Source organism: Panthera tigris, chromosome B2, assembly GCF_018350195.1.
Source record: "Panthera tigris isolate Pti1 chromosome B2, P.tigris_Pti1_mat1.1, whole genome shotgun sequence".
In the NCBI taxonomy this organism is placed as follows: Eukaryota; Metazoa; Chordata; class Mammalia; order Carnivora; family Felidae; genus Panthera; species Panthera tigris.
The window spans coordinates 73,440,636-73,459,811 of record NC_056664.1 but is presented as its reverse complement, the minus strand read 5'-3'; the positions used below and the strand labels follow the sequence as shown (position 1 = coordinate 73,459,811).

The following is a 19,176-nucleotide window of genomic DNA, read 5'->3' as shown; positions in this document are numbered from 1 at the left end:
TTTCCATATTCTAGTTGTTTTTCTATTTTCTTTACTCTTAAACCATTTTAATAACTTCAATAAAGCCTCCATTAATGAAAGTTTATTTATTTTTCTTTTTAGCAGAGATTTTATCAAATCTTCATAATTCCTCATCAGATGTGTCTTGTGTCTCTGATATAAATAGTGTGTATGAAAGAATTCGACTTGAGAAACTTACTTTTGCCCATAGAGCTGTTAGTGTCAGCACAGATCCAAGTGGATGCAACTTTGCAATCCTGCAGTCAGATCCTAAAACAAGGTACACTTGTATATATTAAATTTCGTTTTTTAGAAGAAATAATCCCTTTCTTTTGTTTTCAGTAGCTGCTGGAACAAATTTGATTGAACTGCTTTTGCCAAGACTTGAAGAGACTTTAGACATAAAATCATATTAGCTGGATAACTCAAAGGTGGAATTTGTTATAGGAAATGATGAGAGTTTCTTTTCGTTTGTAAACTGATATTTATTGAAAATACTGAAGATACATATGTACATGCACAATATTTATTTATATTGTAGTACTTAAGATGTACTCTAGGTTCCCAGATTCTGAGAAATATAAATATTTATTATGTAGTTTGAAAAAATATCTAACCCTTGAATATGAAAATTAATAAAAGAAGAGGTAGTATATAGTCATCTGTAGGGTAGTGTGACTCTCAGTGCAAATCTTTCCTAAGTCACATTGGTAGAGAGATGACAGGTTAAGATAAATATTAAATATTTAATAAATATTTATAGGGTACTGTTGGGAAGAAATCCTAGAAGCAGGGTGACCATCCAACCTGGTTTGCCCAGGTCTGTCCCATTTAAAGCACCAAAAGCCTCATCTCCTGGAAAACCCCTCAATCCAGGACAAACTGGGAGGATGGTTCCCCTACCTGGAAGGGTGGAATGTGGATTGTGAAGGTGTGATAACATTCTTACAGTATTGAAACAATCAGTGTTGTGGAGTGATTGTATGTCTGTGTGTGTGTTTATCTTTACTTCCTGAGTTTCTGACCTATTCTGGGATCATACCTGAAGTATTTGCTCATTTCTTTGTATATTTGGTTTTCTTCACTTAAAAGGATAAAGAATAAAAGGATACAAAAGAAAAGGTTGAGAACTGTACCCTTTTTTGGATGTTTTTAGTTTTATAGTTCTTTGTGTTACAGTCACTTAGAAAATTTCTATGAAGTGGTCATTTGGATTTATAGCCTAGTGTTTCCCTATAGAAATAGAAAACGCTGCTTTTAAAGGAAAATTTAAATCTTGTCATTTTAGTTTAGGAGAAAAATAGAAAAGGGAATAGAAACATTTTAAAGAGTAATATAGTATCTAAGACTGTGCAGTATGCTTATATTTTAGGAAATACCAGATATAAAGTCTTGTAAGTTTGTAACTAAAAAAGAAATTGTACTTTAAAAGGAGAAAAGGCTAGGGATGCTTTTTTTTTTTTTTTTCATTTTCTTGAAAGTAAAAATGATTTTTTGTTTCATTTCTAGCCTTTATGAAATTCCAGCTGTATCTTCATCATCCTTTTTTGAAGAGTTTGGCAAACTGTTAAGGGAAACAGATGAAACGGACAACATACATGATGTGACATTTCAAGTTGGCAATAGAATCTTCCCTGCACATAAATATATTTTGGCAGTGCATTCTGACTTTTTTCAAAAATTGTTTCTTTCAGATGGGACTACTTTAGACTTTACAGATGTTTACCGGAAAGATGAAGATTCTGCAGGATGCCATCTCTTTGTGATAGAGAAGGTTCATCCTGACTTGTTTGAGTACCTTTTACAATTTATATACACAGATACTTGTGACTTTTTACTTCATGGCTTCACACCAAGAATAAACTTAAACAAAAAACCAGAAGAATATCAGAGCGCTCTGAATTCTCATTCAAATAAAATGAATTGCCATGAAGATAATCAGAAGTCAGCATTTGAAGTTTACAGAAGTAATCAAGCTCACATAGTTAATGAAAAGCAGAAAAGCAAACCTAAATCTTCCAATAAAGGGAAAAGTATTGGGGAAGATGATCCTGTAAGAATGTTGCAAAATGTTGCAAAGAAATTTGGTTTCAGTAATTTGAGTAGTAGGTATGGCCTCTCCTTAATATCTATTCTTGAACCTCATTATGTCCTTCTTTTAGAAATTCTTTTTTTTGTCTACTCCTCTTCTCCCCTCCCCCAACTCTCTCCCCAACCCTCCTTTGTAGAGGGAGGTACATGGATATGTTCTTTCTTTCCTTTCTTCTAAAGCTATCTCTGCAGGACTCACTGGATTAAAACATTAAAGGATGAGGATTAAAACATTAAAGGATGAGGAGGCTGTTAGTCGGTTTGAACTCTCTATGGTGTTTGTATAACAGGGATCTGGAATGGTAGGCAGTGTGGTATGCTGGAAAGAGAACTATCTTTTGAACTAGAAATACCTATATGTGCCTCTTTACTATGACTGGCTGGAGCCAAGATTTCTTAGTTTCTTTGAACTTCAGTTTCTCAGTAAAGAAAATGGGGTGGATAATTGTGATCTCATGTAGTTTTGTTATATAGCATGTGTAAAATGCCTAAGACAGTATTTGTCATATAAGCCAGATTCTTTGGAATTCTTGTTTTTCTTAAAGTATGTATATTGCTTGTGAAAGTATAACCTTATGTGTGGGGTAGGAGCAGAGGAAGAGTGTATATCTTGTTTCCTATATAAAAACACTAATGGGCTTTGTGGTATGATTTTGATATATGTTTTTTGTCAGTGATGATATTTAATATACAGTTGACCCTTGAGAAACATGGGTTTGACCTGTGCAGATCCACTTGTATTCAGATTTTTTGTGATAAATGCGGTATAGTACTGTAAATGTATTTTCTCTTATGTTTTTCTTAACATTTTCTTTTTTCCACATTATTGCAAGAATATAATATGTATATGAATATAACATACAAACCACAGACATACAAACAGATCTACTCTTTGATACTGGGAACACTTCCAGTCAACAGTAGGCTCTTAGTCGTTAAGTTTCTGGGGAGTCAAAGTTATATGCAGATATCACCTCCTTGGAGGGAGTGCTGGTGGTGACTCTAACCCCAGCATTGTTCACAAGTCAACTGTACTTTGAATTGAACTAAAATTGAAGGAGAATATATGGTACTTTTTTTTTTTTTATCACAGAGTAGGGTTTGTTGAGATACTTTTCTAGGTGATATAAATTATATAATTAGGTTCAGATGTAAGTACTGTAATTTGTTGGATTTTCGTTTTGGTCCATCAACTTAATTTTTATCTACTCTTTGACAGGTTAGATGGAGTCAGATTTGAAAATGGAAAAATTAATGTTATTGAGAAGAAAACTGGTAACAAATCAAAGCTAAATCAGAAAAAATGGTAAGTTAGGAAATGAAGACAGACTTTTCATCTCTAGATTTTGAACCTAACTATGAAAACAGAGCACTTCTTACTGACATATGAAACAAAATATGTGAATAGATACCTTTACTAGTCTTTATTTCTAGAAATATTGGAGAACTGTTAAGGTAAGTGGATAAAATATTAACTTCTCAGTAAGACATTTAAACAGTTTTTTAACAGTTTTTTAACAGTTTTTTCATTATAAATGAAAAAAATTTTTATTTTTTCTTGGCCCAAGTTTTGTATTTTTCAATAGGTAGGAGATAGTGTTACCCTAAAACCAAACTAATTATGCCTCTGCATCATTATGATGATTATTTCCTTTAGTATAAGTTTTTTAATAATAAAAAATATTTAGAATATAATTTATTAGAAAGTTTTTGTGAGGCATGTGGGTGGCTTGCTTGGTTAAGCGTCCGACTTCCGCTCAGGTCGTGATCTTGCGGTTCCTGACTTTGAGCCCCACATCAGGCTCGCTCCTGTCAGTCTGTCAGCTCACTTTGGATCCTCTGTTTCCCTCCCGCACCCCTCCCCCACCTGCACTCTCCCAAAAATACATACATATTAAAATAAAAAAGTTTTTGTTTTTAGGTATTTTTACTTTGTACGTGAAAAGTTCTGGAGAAAGAAACTATGGAGATATCTAGATTGTGCTTAGCAAAGAATAGGTTGTAAAAGGAACTGACTTAAAGACCTTTGATCATGATGTCACTTACTATTATATTATTAAAACTTGGTCTGGCCTGTACCGAAAAAGGAAAATTAGAAGTCTGTTCTTGAATATTTATCTGTATTCAGTTCCCTTTAAATATTCTTTATTATAAGGCCCTTTTTATCTTTCCTCCAGTGGAAGGAGATGAAGTACTTTATTTGTATGTATGCCCTCAAGTTGTTTGTTGTCTGCTATCTTTAATTAAGACAAAATCAAGTTAAGCCAAATCCTATAATAAATTTTCTACTTGCTAAATATGTAAAGAAATCACTCTTGCTTCAATTAAAAAAAATTTTTTTTCAGTTCGTTTCTATGTGATGTGACCATGAAATCAGTGGATGGAAAGGAATTTCCTTGTCATAAGTGTGTTCTTTGTGCCAGACTTGGTAAATATACTTTTTATTAGTTCCTGATTTGTTGGTTTTAGTATTGTTTTACTGTTCTAATAGCTTGTACTTTTTGTTTTCTCAGAATATTTTCATAGTATGCTGAGTAGCTCATGGATTGAGGTAAGATTTAAGTTGAAAACACATGGCTGGTAATCATACTTTTTAAAATATATTTTATATGTTTAGTATAATATACTAAAGACATTTAAAATGGGAGCCTGGTATTTTAACTTAATTTTATTTTTGTATTAAACTTGATTTATGCTGAAGCCTGCTGGAAAATAGCAGCATTTAGAATTAAAACTTATTGCAGAAAGGCTTCTTAAATCAAAATTTCCCCTTTATTATTTAGATGTGTATTTGGAATACCAGTGTATTTGGTTTTTGTTTCAATTTTTCTTGCTACTCCATGTTATAAGGCATTTTAAAATTAAACGTATGTCATTTTAGCTTTGTGTTTTATAAATGTTGGTTTTTTGTTTTTTTTTTTGTTTTTTTTTTTTTGCATTTGATGTGATTCCTGTTCAGAATTTTCTGTACCAGTCAGAATGTAGTTTTTTGTAGTTTAAAATTAATTATTTTACTTTATTTAGGCTTCCACTTGTACAGCTCTGGAAATGCCAATACATTCTGACATACTGAAAGTTATTTTGGACTACCTCTATACTGATGAAGCTATGGTGATAAAAGGTATTCATAAGAGGACATTTTAGATGTTTAAGATATAATTGAATAATGGCAAAATCAACATGAATCTTAAATCTAATCTAATTGAAATAAGCCATCAACAGAGGCTTAATTTAGAATAAGCAGTAGGGATGATTACTAATAGTAAAGGAGTGGATAAAGAAAATTTTCATTACCTCTGTGAAAATGAGTTCTATAAGAATTATATATAATGGTTGAGATTAGATTGAACAGTTTCATACCCTACTACTTACGTGATTGAGATGAGGAACTGATGATATGGAATATGGTTTTGACAAACACTTTACAAAGTTTTTTCTTGTTTGTTTTCCCCCTTGTGATAATATATCTGAGGGAAAAGAACTAGACGAAGAATTGAATCAAAATTTATGAAGAGATTATGTTTATATACTTTGTCAAGCAATACACTGATGTTTTAGTTACAAAGTATTTTTGGTCATAGGTGTGATGGAGTGTTCAACTGTATGTATATACCACATTTTTTTAAATCCATTCATCCATCAGTGAACATTTAGGCTATTTCTATATCCTTACTGTTATTACTTATGCTGCAGTGAACATGATAATGTCTTCAAGATTCTGATTTCAATTCTTTTGGCTAAATACCCAGAAGTGGGATTGCTGTATCATACAGTGGTTATATTTTAATTTTTTGAGGAACCTCCATACTGTTTTCCATAGTGGCTATATCATTTTACATTCCTGCTAGTAGTGCACACAAGTGTTCCCTTTTCTCTACATCCTTGCCAGCACTTGTTATCTTTTGTTTTATTGATAATGGCCATTCTAACAGGTGTAAGGGCACCTCTCACTTTTTATACTTTTTATTTGCATTTTTCTGATAATTATTCACATTGAGCACCTTTCATGTACTTGCTGGCCATTTGTATGTGTTTTTTGGAGAAATATCTATTTAGCTCTTTTGTCCATTTTTTAGCTGAGTTTATTTGTGCGTTTTTTTTTGTTTTTTTTGTTTTTTTTTTTGCTATTGAGTTGTAGGAGTTTCTTATATATATATTTTGGATATTAATCCCTTATCAGATATGGTTTGCAAATATTTTCTCCCCTTTCTGAAGGTTGCCTTTCATTTTGTTGATTGTTTTCAACATTGCTTTGTAGAAGCTTTGTAGTTTCGTGTAATTTCACTTGCTTATTTTGCTTTTATTGTGTGTGGTTTTGATGTCATATCCAAAATATCATTTACAAGACTAGGATCTTTTTCCCTGTTTTCTCCTACGAGTTTTACAGTTTCAGGTGTTAGGTGTAATCTTTAATCCATTTTGAGTTAATTTTTTTATATGGTACGGATCCAGCTTAATTCTCTTGCATTTGCTCATTCAGTTTTCCTAGAACCCTTTATTGAAAAGACTACCCTTTTCCCATTTTGTATTCTTGATACCCTTGTTGAGGATTAATTGACTGTAAAATGAGTATTTATTTCTGGGCTCCGTGTTGTGTTCCACTGTATTTGATTACTGTAGCTTTGCAACATAATTTGAAGTTAGGAAGTGTGATGCCTCCAGCCTTGTTCATCTTTCTCAAGATTACTCTGTCATTCAGGGTTTTTGTGGTTCCATATAAATTTTAGGATTGCTTTTTCTGTTTTGTGCAAAATGCCATTGGAATTTTGATAGGATTTTATTGAATCTGTAGATTGTTTTGGGTTGAGTGGACATTTTAACAGTACTAATTCTTTCAGTCCATGAACATGGGATATCTTTCCATTTATTGATATCTTTAATTCCTTTCATCAATGTTTTATAGTTTTCAGAGTACAGATCTTTTTCTTTTTTTAAGTTTATTTATTTATTTTGAGAAGGAGAATGTGCACAAGTGGTAGAGGGAGAGAGAATCCCAAGCAGATGCTCTCCATTGCCATTGCAGAGTCTGACTTAGGGCTCAAACTCACAAACTGTGGGATCATGACCTAAGCTGAAATTAAGAGTTGGATGTTTAAATGATTAAGTCACCCAGGTGCCCCAGAATACAGATCTTTTATCTCCTTGGTTAAGTTTATTCCTAAGTGTTTTATTCTTTTTGATATAATTGTGAAAGGGATTATTAATACTTTTTTGGATAGTTCATTGTACATAGAAAAGCAACTGATTTTTATGTTGCAATTTTTACTCAATTTGTTCATTCTTTTTTTTTAAAGTTTCTATATTTATTTTGAGAGATGCAGGGAGGGAGAAAGTTGGGTGTGGGGGAGGGAATCCCAAGCAGGCTCCACACTGTCAGTGCAGAGCTTGACTTGGGGCTTGAACTCACAAACTGTGAGATCATGACCAGAGGTGGAACCAAGTGGAATGCTTAGCCAACTGAGCCACCCAGGTGCCCCTATTTGTTACTTCTAATAGATTTTTGATGGTGTATTTAGGGTTCTCCAGATATAAGATCTTGTTACCTGCAGGGACAGTTTACTTCTTCCTTTTCAATTTGGATGATGTTTATTTTATTTTCTTGCTTCATTACTCTTGCTAAGAATTCCAGTACTATGTTGAATAGGAGTGGCAAGAGTGGGGGTCCTTGTCTTGTTCCTGATCTTAGACAAACAGCTTTCAGATTTTTACTGTTGAGTATGATATTAAACTGTGGATTTGTCACAGATGGTCTTTATTATGTTGAGGTATCTTCCTTCTCTACCTAATTTGTTGAGAGTTTTTATCATGAATGGGTGTTGAATTTTGTCTTCTGCACTTACTGCATGTACTGCAATGATCATATTTTTATTCTTTTGTTTTTTAAGTTTATGTATTTGAGAAAACAAGAATGATGGGGGGTGGGGACAGAGAGAGAGGGAAAGAGAAAATCTCAAGCAGGCTCTGTGCTTTCAGTGCAGAGCCTGATGAGGGGCTTGAACTCATGAATTGTGAAATCCTGACCTGAGCAGAAATCAAGAGTTAGACGCTTAACTGACTGAAAATCAGTTTGCCCTGATTTTTATTCCTCTTTGTTACGATAGTATCACATTTGTTGATTTGCATGTATTGAACCATCCTTGCACCAAGCATTAATCCCACTTGATTGTGGTATATGATCTTTTTAACATGCTATTGAATTTGATTAGTTTCTTATTAAGGATTTTTGCAGCTATGTTCATCAGGGGTGTCGTACTGTGATTTTCTTTTCTTGTAGTGTCCTCGACTCCTTTTGGTATCAGGATAATCCTGGCCTCATAAAATAAGTTTGGAAGTGTTCCCTCTCCTTCAGTTTTTTTTGGACAAGTTTGAGAAAGATTGGTGTTAATTTTTCTTTAAATATTTGGTAGACTTCACCCATGAAGCCATCTGGTCTAGAGCTTTACTTTTGGGAGATGTTTGATTTATGGATTCAGTCTCCTTACTCAGTTATTGACTATTCAGATTTTCTGTTTCCTCATGATTTAGTCTTGGCAGCTTGTATGTTTCTAGGAACTTATCTATTTCTTCTAGGTTATCCATTTGTTAGCTTATAATTATTGACAGTAATCTCTAATGATTTACATTTCTGTGATATCAGTTGTAATATCTTCTCTTTCATTTATGATTTAATTTTTGGAGGGATCATTTTCTCAGTTTACTTAAGGGTTTGTTAATTTTATCTTTTCAAACAACCAGTTCTTAGTTTCATTGATCTTTTTTGTTTTTCTAATGTCTAATTCATTTATTTCTGCTCAGTCTTTATTATTTTTTCCTTCTGACTTTGGGCTGACTTCTTTTTCTAGTTCCTTGTTATATAAAACCCTTAAGGTTCTTTCAAGATCTTCTTTTTTTGTTAAGGCATTTATCAGAATTAGAACTTCTTTTGCTGTATCCCATAAGTTTTGGCATGTTGTATTTCCATTTTCATTTGTCTCCAGATATTTTGTACTTCTCTTTGATTTCTTCTTTGAATTACTGTGTTAATTTCCACGTATTTACACATTTCCCTATTTTCCTCCTGTTCTAGTTTATACCACTGTAGTTGGAGAAGATACTTGGTATCATTTCAATTTCTTAAGTTGTTAAGACTTGTTTCATGGCCTAATGTATGACCTGCCCTGAAGAATGGTTTATGTGCACTGAGAAGAATGTGTATTTTGCTGTTGTGAGTGGAATGTTCCATATGTATGTGTTTCATTTGGTCTGTAGTTTTGGTCAAGTCTGATGTTTTCTTGTTGATTTTCTGTCTCCATGATCTATCTGTATTTGAATATGAATATCCATATTGAAGTCCTTTTATTACTGTATTGTTGACTATTTCTGCCTTCATTTTATGTATTTTATATATTTAGGTGCTTCATTGTTGTATACTTGTTGTATGTGTATTTATAGTTCTATCCTATTGATTTATTGATCTCTTTATTATTATATAATAACCTCTTTGTCTCTTCTGTTTCTGACTTGAAGCCTATTTTGTCGGATAGAAGTATAGCCACTCCAGCTCTCCTTTAGTTACCATTTGCATGGGGTATTTTTTTCCATCATTTGACTTTCAGCCTATGTGTGTTCTTACAGGTAAATTGAGTCTCTTATAGGCAGCATAATGTTGAATCTTGTTTCTTTATCCATTCAGCCACTTTGTCTTCTGATTAGAGAATTTAATCCATTTACATTTAAAATAATTATTGATAGGTAAAGATTTAATAATGCCATTTTGTCAGTTTTCTGTTTTGTAGTTCCTTTGTTTCCTTTTTCTCTCTTGTTGTCTTCCTTTGTGATTGAATGATGTTTTGGTAGTGGTATGCTTTGATTCCTTTCTCTGCATTTTTTGTGTATCTGCTCTACGTTTTTCCTTTGTGGTTACCATGAGGCTTACATATATGTAACAGTATACATAAAACAGTCTATTTTAAACTAATCACAACTTAACTTCCATTGCATACAAAACCTCTACATTTTACTTTTCCCTATTCTGCCATTATTTCTTAAAATATTCTTTAGGTCATACTTTTATCTTGCGACTCCCGTATGTATCTTGATATGCTGGCTGGTGTTTCATAGGTCTCTTTTTTTGTTTCAAAAAATTTTTTTGATGTTTTGTTTGAGTCAGAGAGAAAGCATGAACTGGGAAGGGGCAGAGAGAGAGGGAGACAGGAACCAAAGTGGGCTCTGTGCTGACAGCAGAGAGCCCGATGTGGGGCTTGAACTCAAGAGTAATGAGGTCATGACCTGAGCTGAAGTCAGATGCTTAGCTTACTGAGCCATTCAGGCGTCCCCATAGGTCTCTTATGCCTTATTAATTTTTATTCATTGTTTTTTCTTTCTGTTCTTCGGATTGCTTATTTCAGTTGACCTGTGATTTGTGTCTCTTCATTGATATTCTTGATTTCAAGAGACATTATCCTCATACTTCCTTTTAATTTTTTAGACATTTCCTTTAGTTCTTTGTACATATTTAAAATAGCTGATTTAAACTTTAATAATGCAGCATCTTCATTTCCTCAGGGAGAGCTTCTCTTAGTTGCTTTTTTTCCTGTGGATGGGCCGTACTTAACATGTATTTTGCATCTTGCATAATTTTCATAGAAAACTGGACATTTTATTTTATATTTATGTTTTGGGAGAGTGCAAGTGGGGGAGGGGCAGAGAGAGAGGGGGGAGGATCTGAAGTGGGCTGGGCTCTGTGATGACAGGATGACAGTAGCAAGCCCAATGTGGGACTTGAGCTCACAAACTGAAAACTGGACATTTTAAGTAATATGATGTGGTAACTTTTGAAGTCAGATTCTCTTCCCTCCCTGGGGTTTGTTAAAAAGTCTTTGCTGTTTGCTTTTTGACTTTTCTGAACTGATTAATATTGTAAAATCTCTGTTCTTTGTCTTGTGTGTCCACTGAAGTGTCTACTGGGTTAGCTTAGTGGTCAGCTGATAAGTTAGAAATTTCTTTAAATGCTTAAAACCAATAAATTCCCAGCCTTTGCCATGGAGTTCTTTGTGTGTGTTGGGGCATGCCTTCATTTTTCAGGCAAGCAGTTCATGACTCTGCTTTAGCTCTTATTTTCTGTTTTAGCAGAGCCTCAAGTTCAGCCAGAGGTAAAAATTTAGGACCTTAAGTTTTTCCTTGGCGTGTATATAGTCATCCACATACATGTGGGCTTCTGGTTTCACAGCAATATTTTGGGACTTTTCAAAGCCCCCATGGACATTTGTATTAGTCAACTGGGACAGCCATAACAAAATATGATAGACTGGTGGCTTGAACAACAGAAATTCATTTTTTCATAATTCTGGAGGCTAGAAGTCCCAGATTAGAGTCTGGTAAGGTTGGTTTCTGGTGAGGACTTTCTTCTTGGCTTATTATACATGAATGCCTTCTTATTATGTCCTCACATGGTCTTTCTGTGTGTGTGTTGTGGAGAGAGGGAGGGAGGGAGACAGACAGTTATCTCTTTGGTATCTCTTTTCTTAGAGGGACACTAATCCTGCTGGATCAGGGCCCTACCCTTTATAACTTCACTTACTTTTAATTACTTTCTTAGAGGCCCCATCTCCAAATATAGCCACACTGGAAATTAGGGCTTCAACATGTGAATTTTCAGGGGATACAAACATCTAATCATTAACATCCTTTTTCCCTAGCTTTTATTAAAAAAAAAAATTTTTTTTATCTGCTTCTTGTTTGCTCCATCTATTATCATTGTCTCAGTCAGCTTCAACATTAATTGCAACTGATTGTTTTTAACAAACACCCTGGGGGAAGAGGCTGTTCACACCAGTAAAAGCTTTGAGTCAGGTCAAAATAAAGACAAGCCCTGCCGCACATGTCAAATAATGACTTATCTTTAATAATGTTGCTTTGTAACTCTTCTGTTGTCTTCAGTGGCTTTGGTTGTTCGTTTTCACTGTGATTGCAGGCTTGTTGGTTTTTAAGACTGGAGGAGGGAAGGGGAAGATTTAAATAGAAAAAACTACAGTGCTCCATTGCTCACTGTTCTTACCAAGATTCAGCCATTTTTCTTGAGTCAATACTCCCTAGATTACTGTAAGCCTTTGGCTAACTTCTAGAATTTTGAAAAAGTTGACAATTTTCCTAGTATCTTCATTGCTTTTGTGGAGAAGAGGAATTCTGGAAGTAGTCCTTAGTTTGCTATTCATAGTGAGTTCACCTCTTCCCTTTTTGTCAAAAATAGTTTTTCGACATTTTTTCTTCTTAATCTGTTTTTCTTCCTATTGTGGTTTTGTTTTGTTTTGTTTTGTTTTTGTATTTACGTTATTCTGGCAGTGGCTCAGGGTTACTGCTTTAGGCGTTAATAGTACTCAGGACGAGAAAGATTATTTTAAATAAGGAACTCCTATAATTTAAAAGGAAAATGTACTCTTAGGCTTGCTTGCTTGTTTATTTTGTTCATTTATTTATTTATTTAGAATGTTTATTTATTTTGAGAGAGAGAGCACAAGCAGGGGAGGGGTAGAGAGAGAGGAAGAAAGAGAGAGAACCTCAAGCAGGTCTGCACTGTAAGCGCAGAGCCCGATGTGGGGCTCAAACTCACTAACTGAGATCATGACCTGAGCTGAAATCAAGAGTCGGTTGCTTAACCAACTGAGCCTCCCAGCTCCTTAGGCTTCTTTATTTAAAACAAATATGAGCATCTAAAAGCATTATTCACCCCACTCCCTGTATATACATTTGTTCTTAATGTATATGTTATATGTATTTAACACATATCTACATAATAATTTTGATACTGAGATTTGAATTTTCCCTCTATTTATTAGATTGAGAAATGTTTAATAATATGGGAGATTTTAATAAATCAGTCATTTTAGACTAAATGCTTTATAGACTAAAAAGATCAATTCAAGTTACCCATTTTATGGTCCTAGTATGAACCAAGGCATTTTGGTGTGTTTCTTTACAGCTTTCCACTTAAAAGGTAGAAAAGTCTCACATTATTACTATTTATCATAGTTGCCACTCTTTAGAAAATAGTCATTATAATTCTCCTTCTTTGTGTCTTAATTACTTGAACTTTTGTCATAGGTATAATGTACAAAGTAATAGTTTTGCTTGTTTTCTTTCTTTTTTTAGAATCTCAAAATGTGGATTTTATTTGTAGTGTTCTTGTGGTGGCTGATCAGCTTCTCATAACTCGATTGAAAGGGATTTGTGAAGTTGCATTAACCGAGAAACGTAAGTATTTTTGAATTTGAATATTACTATGTTTGCAGGTTGATACAGGATTATTCATTGACTTTTGATGCCATAAATTTACCATTTTACCATATATGGTAAAGTGCACCATTATGTTTTTGAATTATGAAGAATGTTAAAACATTTAAGCTATTTTGTGTAACAATAAGCACATCCATTTTCCAGACATGTTAATATGTGAAAATATGTACATCTGATAATTGAAATATGTAAATTTTTTGAAATGTCATGAAACCTTGAATAATGAAGATGGTATGAAATTTATTTTGAAATTACAAAGATGAAAGTTTGAAAGAATTTTTAAAAAAATTTTTTTAATGTTTATTTATTTTTGAGAGAGAGAGAGAGCAGGAGTGGGGGAAGGACACAGAGAGAGGGAGAGACAAAATACGAAGCAGGCTCTGAGCTGTCAGCACAGAGCCTGACATGGGGCTCAAACTCACGGAGATTATAACCTGAGCCAAAGTCAGACACTTAACCTACTGAGCCACCCAGGTGCCCCTCAAAGAAATTATTCACTCTTGTCCTGGTCTTGGCTGTAAGCCTGTGTTTAGCTATCTGTTACTATTTGCTAGAATTTTTGTTTTAATTTTTTTTTAATGTTTACTTATTTTTGAGAGAGACAGAGACAGAATGCAAGTGGGTTAGGGGCAGAGAGAGGGGGAGACACAGAATCCGAAGCAAGCTCCAGGCTCTGAGCTGTCAGCACGAGCCCGACGTGGGGCTTGAACCCACGAACCATGAGATCATGACCTGAGCCAAAGCCAGACGCTCAACTGACCAAGCCACCCAGGCGCCCCCTTGCTAGAATTTTATATAATCATCTTATTTATATATTTGATCAAAACTTATCTCTTTTCCCTTAAACTCTTATTTCTGTCTCTGTTCGTTACTTCATTTAATAAATAATTCATTATTTCAGTTCATTGCATGGCTGTCTTTTTGAACATTGAAATTTTGAAACCCAAAGCTATTTTTTATATTGTTTTTGTTCTTTACGTCCAAATTTTTCCAGTTGTCAGAACTGATGCATCTTAACTATATTTATTAATCATATTTCCCCCTACCTTTTTATTCTGTGTCTATGCTAGTTCAGGTAACTGTTATACATCCCTTCTGTGTAGTGTTACTGTAATGTTTTAAGTCCTCTTTCTGTCTACTTTCTTTAATTTATCTGTTGGGAGTAATCGTGTCTTCCTGTTTAGGTATTTTTAATTGCTTACTCTAGGATAAAGGTTAGATTTTCTTAGCCTGATATAAAAGTTTCTAATTTTATCTTTGTTAATCTTTGTTCATCTTCATTGTCACATTGTCATACTTTAGGAAGTATGAAAGGATTTCCTGTCAGAATTTTCTAATTTTTTCTTGCTGATAGTTTGTCTTAGTTCTGGTGTTTTATATAGTTACTTTTCTTGAGCTTTGTGGAGAGACTTCTCCTAGGTTATCAAAAAAAAACAAAAAACCCCAACATCTCTAATCTTTTAAGCTACAAAATGGAAATATATTAAAATAAAGGATACAACATACTACAGGAATAAAGTATACGTATTGGAAGGGCTCCTGGGTGGCTTAGTCAGTTAAATGGCTGACTTTGGCTCAAGTCATGATCTCACGGTTTTTGAATTTGAGCCCTGCATCAGGCTCTGTGCTGTGCTGGCAGCTGAGAGCCTGGAGCCTACTTCAGATTCGTGTCTCCCCTGCTCACGCGCTCACGCGTGCGCGCGCTCTCTCTCTCTCTCTCTCTCTCTCTCTCTCTCTCTCAAAAATAAATAAACATTAAAAATAAAAAGTATACATATTGGAGATATTTTTAGTTGTTCAGTTGACTTTCCTGGCATTCCTTGGATATTCTTTTTCGGTCCATGCTACACAGCTTCCTTATTAATGAATATCTTGATCTTCCTAGAACTTAGCAAGAGAAGAGTTCAACAGAAGTTTGATCTTTTATTATTGGGTAATCCTTGTTCTCAACTGAACAACTGTAAAGTTTTTATATGATCCATTTTTTTGTGTGTGAAATGGGAGAGTTTGGGTTCATATTAGGTTTGGTTAGGAGCGAAGCAAAAACCATTATTGACTGCAATTACACCTTTTGACAGAATTAGAAGGAAGAAAAAAAACATAGGGTAAGCCAGGTGTAGAAAATAGTTATGTTCCTCTCTTGGTTTGGACTCATAGTAAATAAAGAATGAAGGGGTTTGGAAAGCCAAAGTCATTTACTAGGTGAGTAGAATATTCTGAGATAGTCTCTAGCAAAATAGGACACTTCATGCATAAAGTTACTAGGATTGTAATAAAATCCAGAATCTTTTGTACAGTTATACCAGATTCTGTACTGGCCATGAATATTGATATAGTAATATTTAAATGTGAATATTTTCCAAATATATAGTGTGTATATGTGTTTATGTAAATATACCCACATAAATTTTGATGGATTACTCAATGTAAATATATTTTATAGAATGATTTTGTCAGTTTCTCTTAGTCTTTTTTTTAAATTACCCTTAACGTTACTCTTGACGTTTTTTATTTTTTATTTTTTAAAATAGTTTATTTTTTAATTTTAAGTAATCTCTGTGCCGTTGGGCTCAAATTCACCACCCCAGGATCAAGAGTTGCAGGTTCTACCAACTGAGCTACCCAGGCACCCCTGGTTTCTCTTAATCTTAAGATCTTCTTAGTTTTATAGAAAAGAGACTGTTCTGTCTATATAAATGAAAAGGAAGGTTTATTTGTGAAAGTTAAAACTATTCTAAAATCCTTAGAAAATTGTCAATTTTTAGGTGACACATATCATCTCTATTTTCTTTTGGTGTGTTTATTTTGCCTCATAACCAATCATTTAAAATACTTTGGCACATGGGGATGAAAAGTGCATTCTATATTTGCCCTACTATAGTTATTTTGGCAAGAAAGTACTTTCAGTTTTCCTTGTTCAAACCTGACAACTTTAAAAATAAGTATGTATTATTTGCTGTAGTAACATGGCTTTTGTCTCACTTTGTCTTTTCTTTGTAGTTACCCTTAAGAATGCTGCTATGTTACTGGAATTTGCAGCAATGTACAATGCTGAACAATTGAAACTGTCTTGTTTACAGTTTATAGGACTGAATATGGCCGCTTTACTTGAAGCAAGGTACGTTGGGTGCATACATTGTATGACTGTTGCAAAAGCAATTATTTATACATAATAGCAGACATGTTAGCAATTTAAAAGAATAGTGACAAATTACAGCTTTGTAGAAAAAAATGTAAGGGGATTCAATCATTCCATCAATATTTGAGTGCTTGCTTGATATATGCCAGCCACAGCTAAGCTACAAGAGTGAACAAAATAAGTAAAATTCTTGCCCTCAATGGAAAGCATACATTTTTGTTGGAAATTTGTGGGGAAAAAAATTACAAGTATGTTCTTTATATCTAAGCATTCCACTATTTTTAGTAGTGGAATTATTTGGTGAAATAAATTTGCAGATTTATTTTTTAATATAAGGTCTAATTTTTATTACTATAAAGTTGGTGGTGAGAAAATGAGTGTTTTGGTGAACATAGAAGTTTTAGAGTTCCACATGTCAGTTTGCACCTTTGAAGCTTCAGTATTTTGTTTTGGATATAATAATGATAACTAATACTATGTGCCAGGCAGCATTCTAAAAGTGTTATATAGATCTCAGTTGATTTTCCTGTAAACCTTATGATGACATAGATTCTGTTTATGTCCTCATATTATAGATGAGAAAACCCAGGGACACTTTTTTTTCAAAGAATCAAAATTTTGATCTACATAATTTATTATATATGGTAATAGGTTTTTCACATCTCAGCTTTCAAAGTCAGGATGGTCTTTAATGAAACGAACTCTAAAATATGAAATAAAAGTGCTCTACTTTTTAGAGGTGAATCACTAATTCTTAATAATTGCTATGTAGGATTCAATTCACAGGAAATTCTTTTGGCAGTATAATGCTTTGTTATTTTGTGAAAATGCTTTTCAAGTGCATATTAATGTTATGGGATATTAGTATGATTTTAAAATGCCTCTGGTATTTTGGTATCAGAATCTCGCTAGGGTTTCAGAATAAATTTCTTTGCTGACATCACATTAATGATTTTAATCAAAGCAATTTTTTTTTTTACTTTGCTTTGCCAAACTAAGCTCATTCATTTGTCAGATAAGAATCAACCAAAATGCAAAACAAGCACTGGATCTACTTAAAATATGATACTGGGGGGGGGGGGGGCGCCTGGGTGGCTTGGTCGGTTAAGCATCCGACTTCGGCTCAGGTCATGATCTCACGGTCCGTGAGTTCGAGCCCCGCTTGGGCTCTGTGCTGACAGCTCAGAGCCTGGAGCCTGTTTCAGATTCTGTGTCTCCCTCTCTCTCTGCCCCTCCCCTGTTCATGCTCTGTCTCTCTCTTTCTCAAAAATAAATAAACATTAAAAAAAATTTTTTTTTAAATAAAAAAAAAATATGATATTGGAAAATGATGTGTGTCACTACCATTGTTCAATAGTTACGTTGTGACAGGTGTCAGATGAACCATTAAGAATGGGACGTGCGCTGTGGTGATGTCTCTACTTGTATAATTTTACATGAGTAGACATGCATAACTTGAATTAAAACAAAGATTTGTACAAATTTAACCATTCCTAGACAACTATTTGTTTGCTGGGAGTATAAATAAATATGTATAAAGATATTAAAAAAGGAGAGCTGCACCAAAATTGATATAACATACAGGTTAATTATCCTCAAAATGTTAAAAACTGGTATGGTACAGATTTAAATATCCAAATTGTTTTGCACTCATAAAAATAGTTTAACATATATTTTAGAATGTAAACTTTAAGTTTTTACTGATGCCTTAAAAGTATCTCTTTGGAATTGGAGAGTTCCCTGAAATCTACTTTGAATACAACTGATGTAGTCCAAACATTTTATACATCATGAACATACTAAAGTCCAGAGAGATAAAGTTAGTTGCTCAAAGTCATGCAGGTAATTGCTAGCAGTGATAGCTGTAGATAGAATTCAGGTATCGTGACAGGCCATTGTTCTATCACTATAATACTTTAGGAACTAAAGATTACAGATGTGGAAAATGAATACAGGTGGTCCCTGACTTACCATGGTTTGAATTAGGATTTTCCGACTTTACAGTAGTGTGAAAGTGATACACATTCAGTAGAAACTGTACTTTGAACTTTGAGTTTTGATCTTTTCCACATACTAGTGAAAAGTATAAGTGATCCTGGTGATCATTTATGGTGATCCTGGGCAGTGGCAGTGAGCCGCAGCTCCCAGTGACACACAGGGTTTTCAAGGGTGTAAACAACTGACACACTTATTTTTTACTTTCATATAGTAATAAATTACATGAGGTAGTTAACACTTCGTTTTAAAATAGGCTTTGTATTAGATGATTTTGCTCACTCAAGGCTAATGTAAGTGTTCTGAGCACGTTTAAGGTAGTTTAGGCTAAGCTGTTCAGTAAATAGGTATATTAAATGTATTTTTGACCTAAGAGATTTTCAACTTAAGAGATTTATTGGGATGTTGAGGAAGAACTATATTTACAATTTTGCTATGATATAAGTGATATAAAAATCTTTTCTAAGGGTTTGATTTTACTGAAGATGTTTGTGTATGTATCTTCCTGTTTATTTGAAATATATAACTATACATACTTTCAAAAAGAATTTGTAGCATATTGATGGCATATTGATGATTTTAAAAATAATGTACTTATTCAGCAGTGTAAAGTGTCTCAACAGATTTGAAAATCTTGGTAGGTATTAAGTTACTTAAGCCTTAAAATAGAATTTTGTATC

General features: G+C 33.7%; 1 protein-coding gene across 4 annotated transcripts in view; it reads left to right on the top strand.

Annotated features, from left to right (window-relative positions):
• Positions 1–19,176, top strand: part of IBTK (inhibitor of Bruton tyrosine kinase) — a 90,367-nt gene that overhangs the window by 36,333 nt on the left and 34,858 nt on the right. For 2 of the 4 annotated variants that reach the window (XM_042986719.1, XM_015541069.2), the window contains exons 11-18: positions 106–280; positions 1,510–2,109; positions 3,311–3,397; positions 4,437–4,519; positions 4,605–4,642; positions 5,116–5,212; positions 13,219–13,320; positions 16,363–16,480. In XM_042986719.1, the coding sequence (XP_042842653.1) occupies positions 106–280; positions 1,510–2,109; positions 3,311–3,397; positions 4,437–4,519; positions 4,605–4,642; positions 5,116–5,212; positions 13,219–13,320; positions 16,363–16,480 (1,300 nt within the window). Of the gene's footprint in view, positions 1–102; positions 281–1,509; positions 2,110–3,310; positions 3,398–4,436; positions 4,520–4,604; positions 4,643–5,115; positions 5,213–13,218; positions 13,321–16,362; positions 16,481–19,176 lie in introns of all 4 variants that reach the window. The other 2 variants (XM_007090145.3, XM_007090144.3) reach the window with 1 other exon arrangement.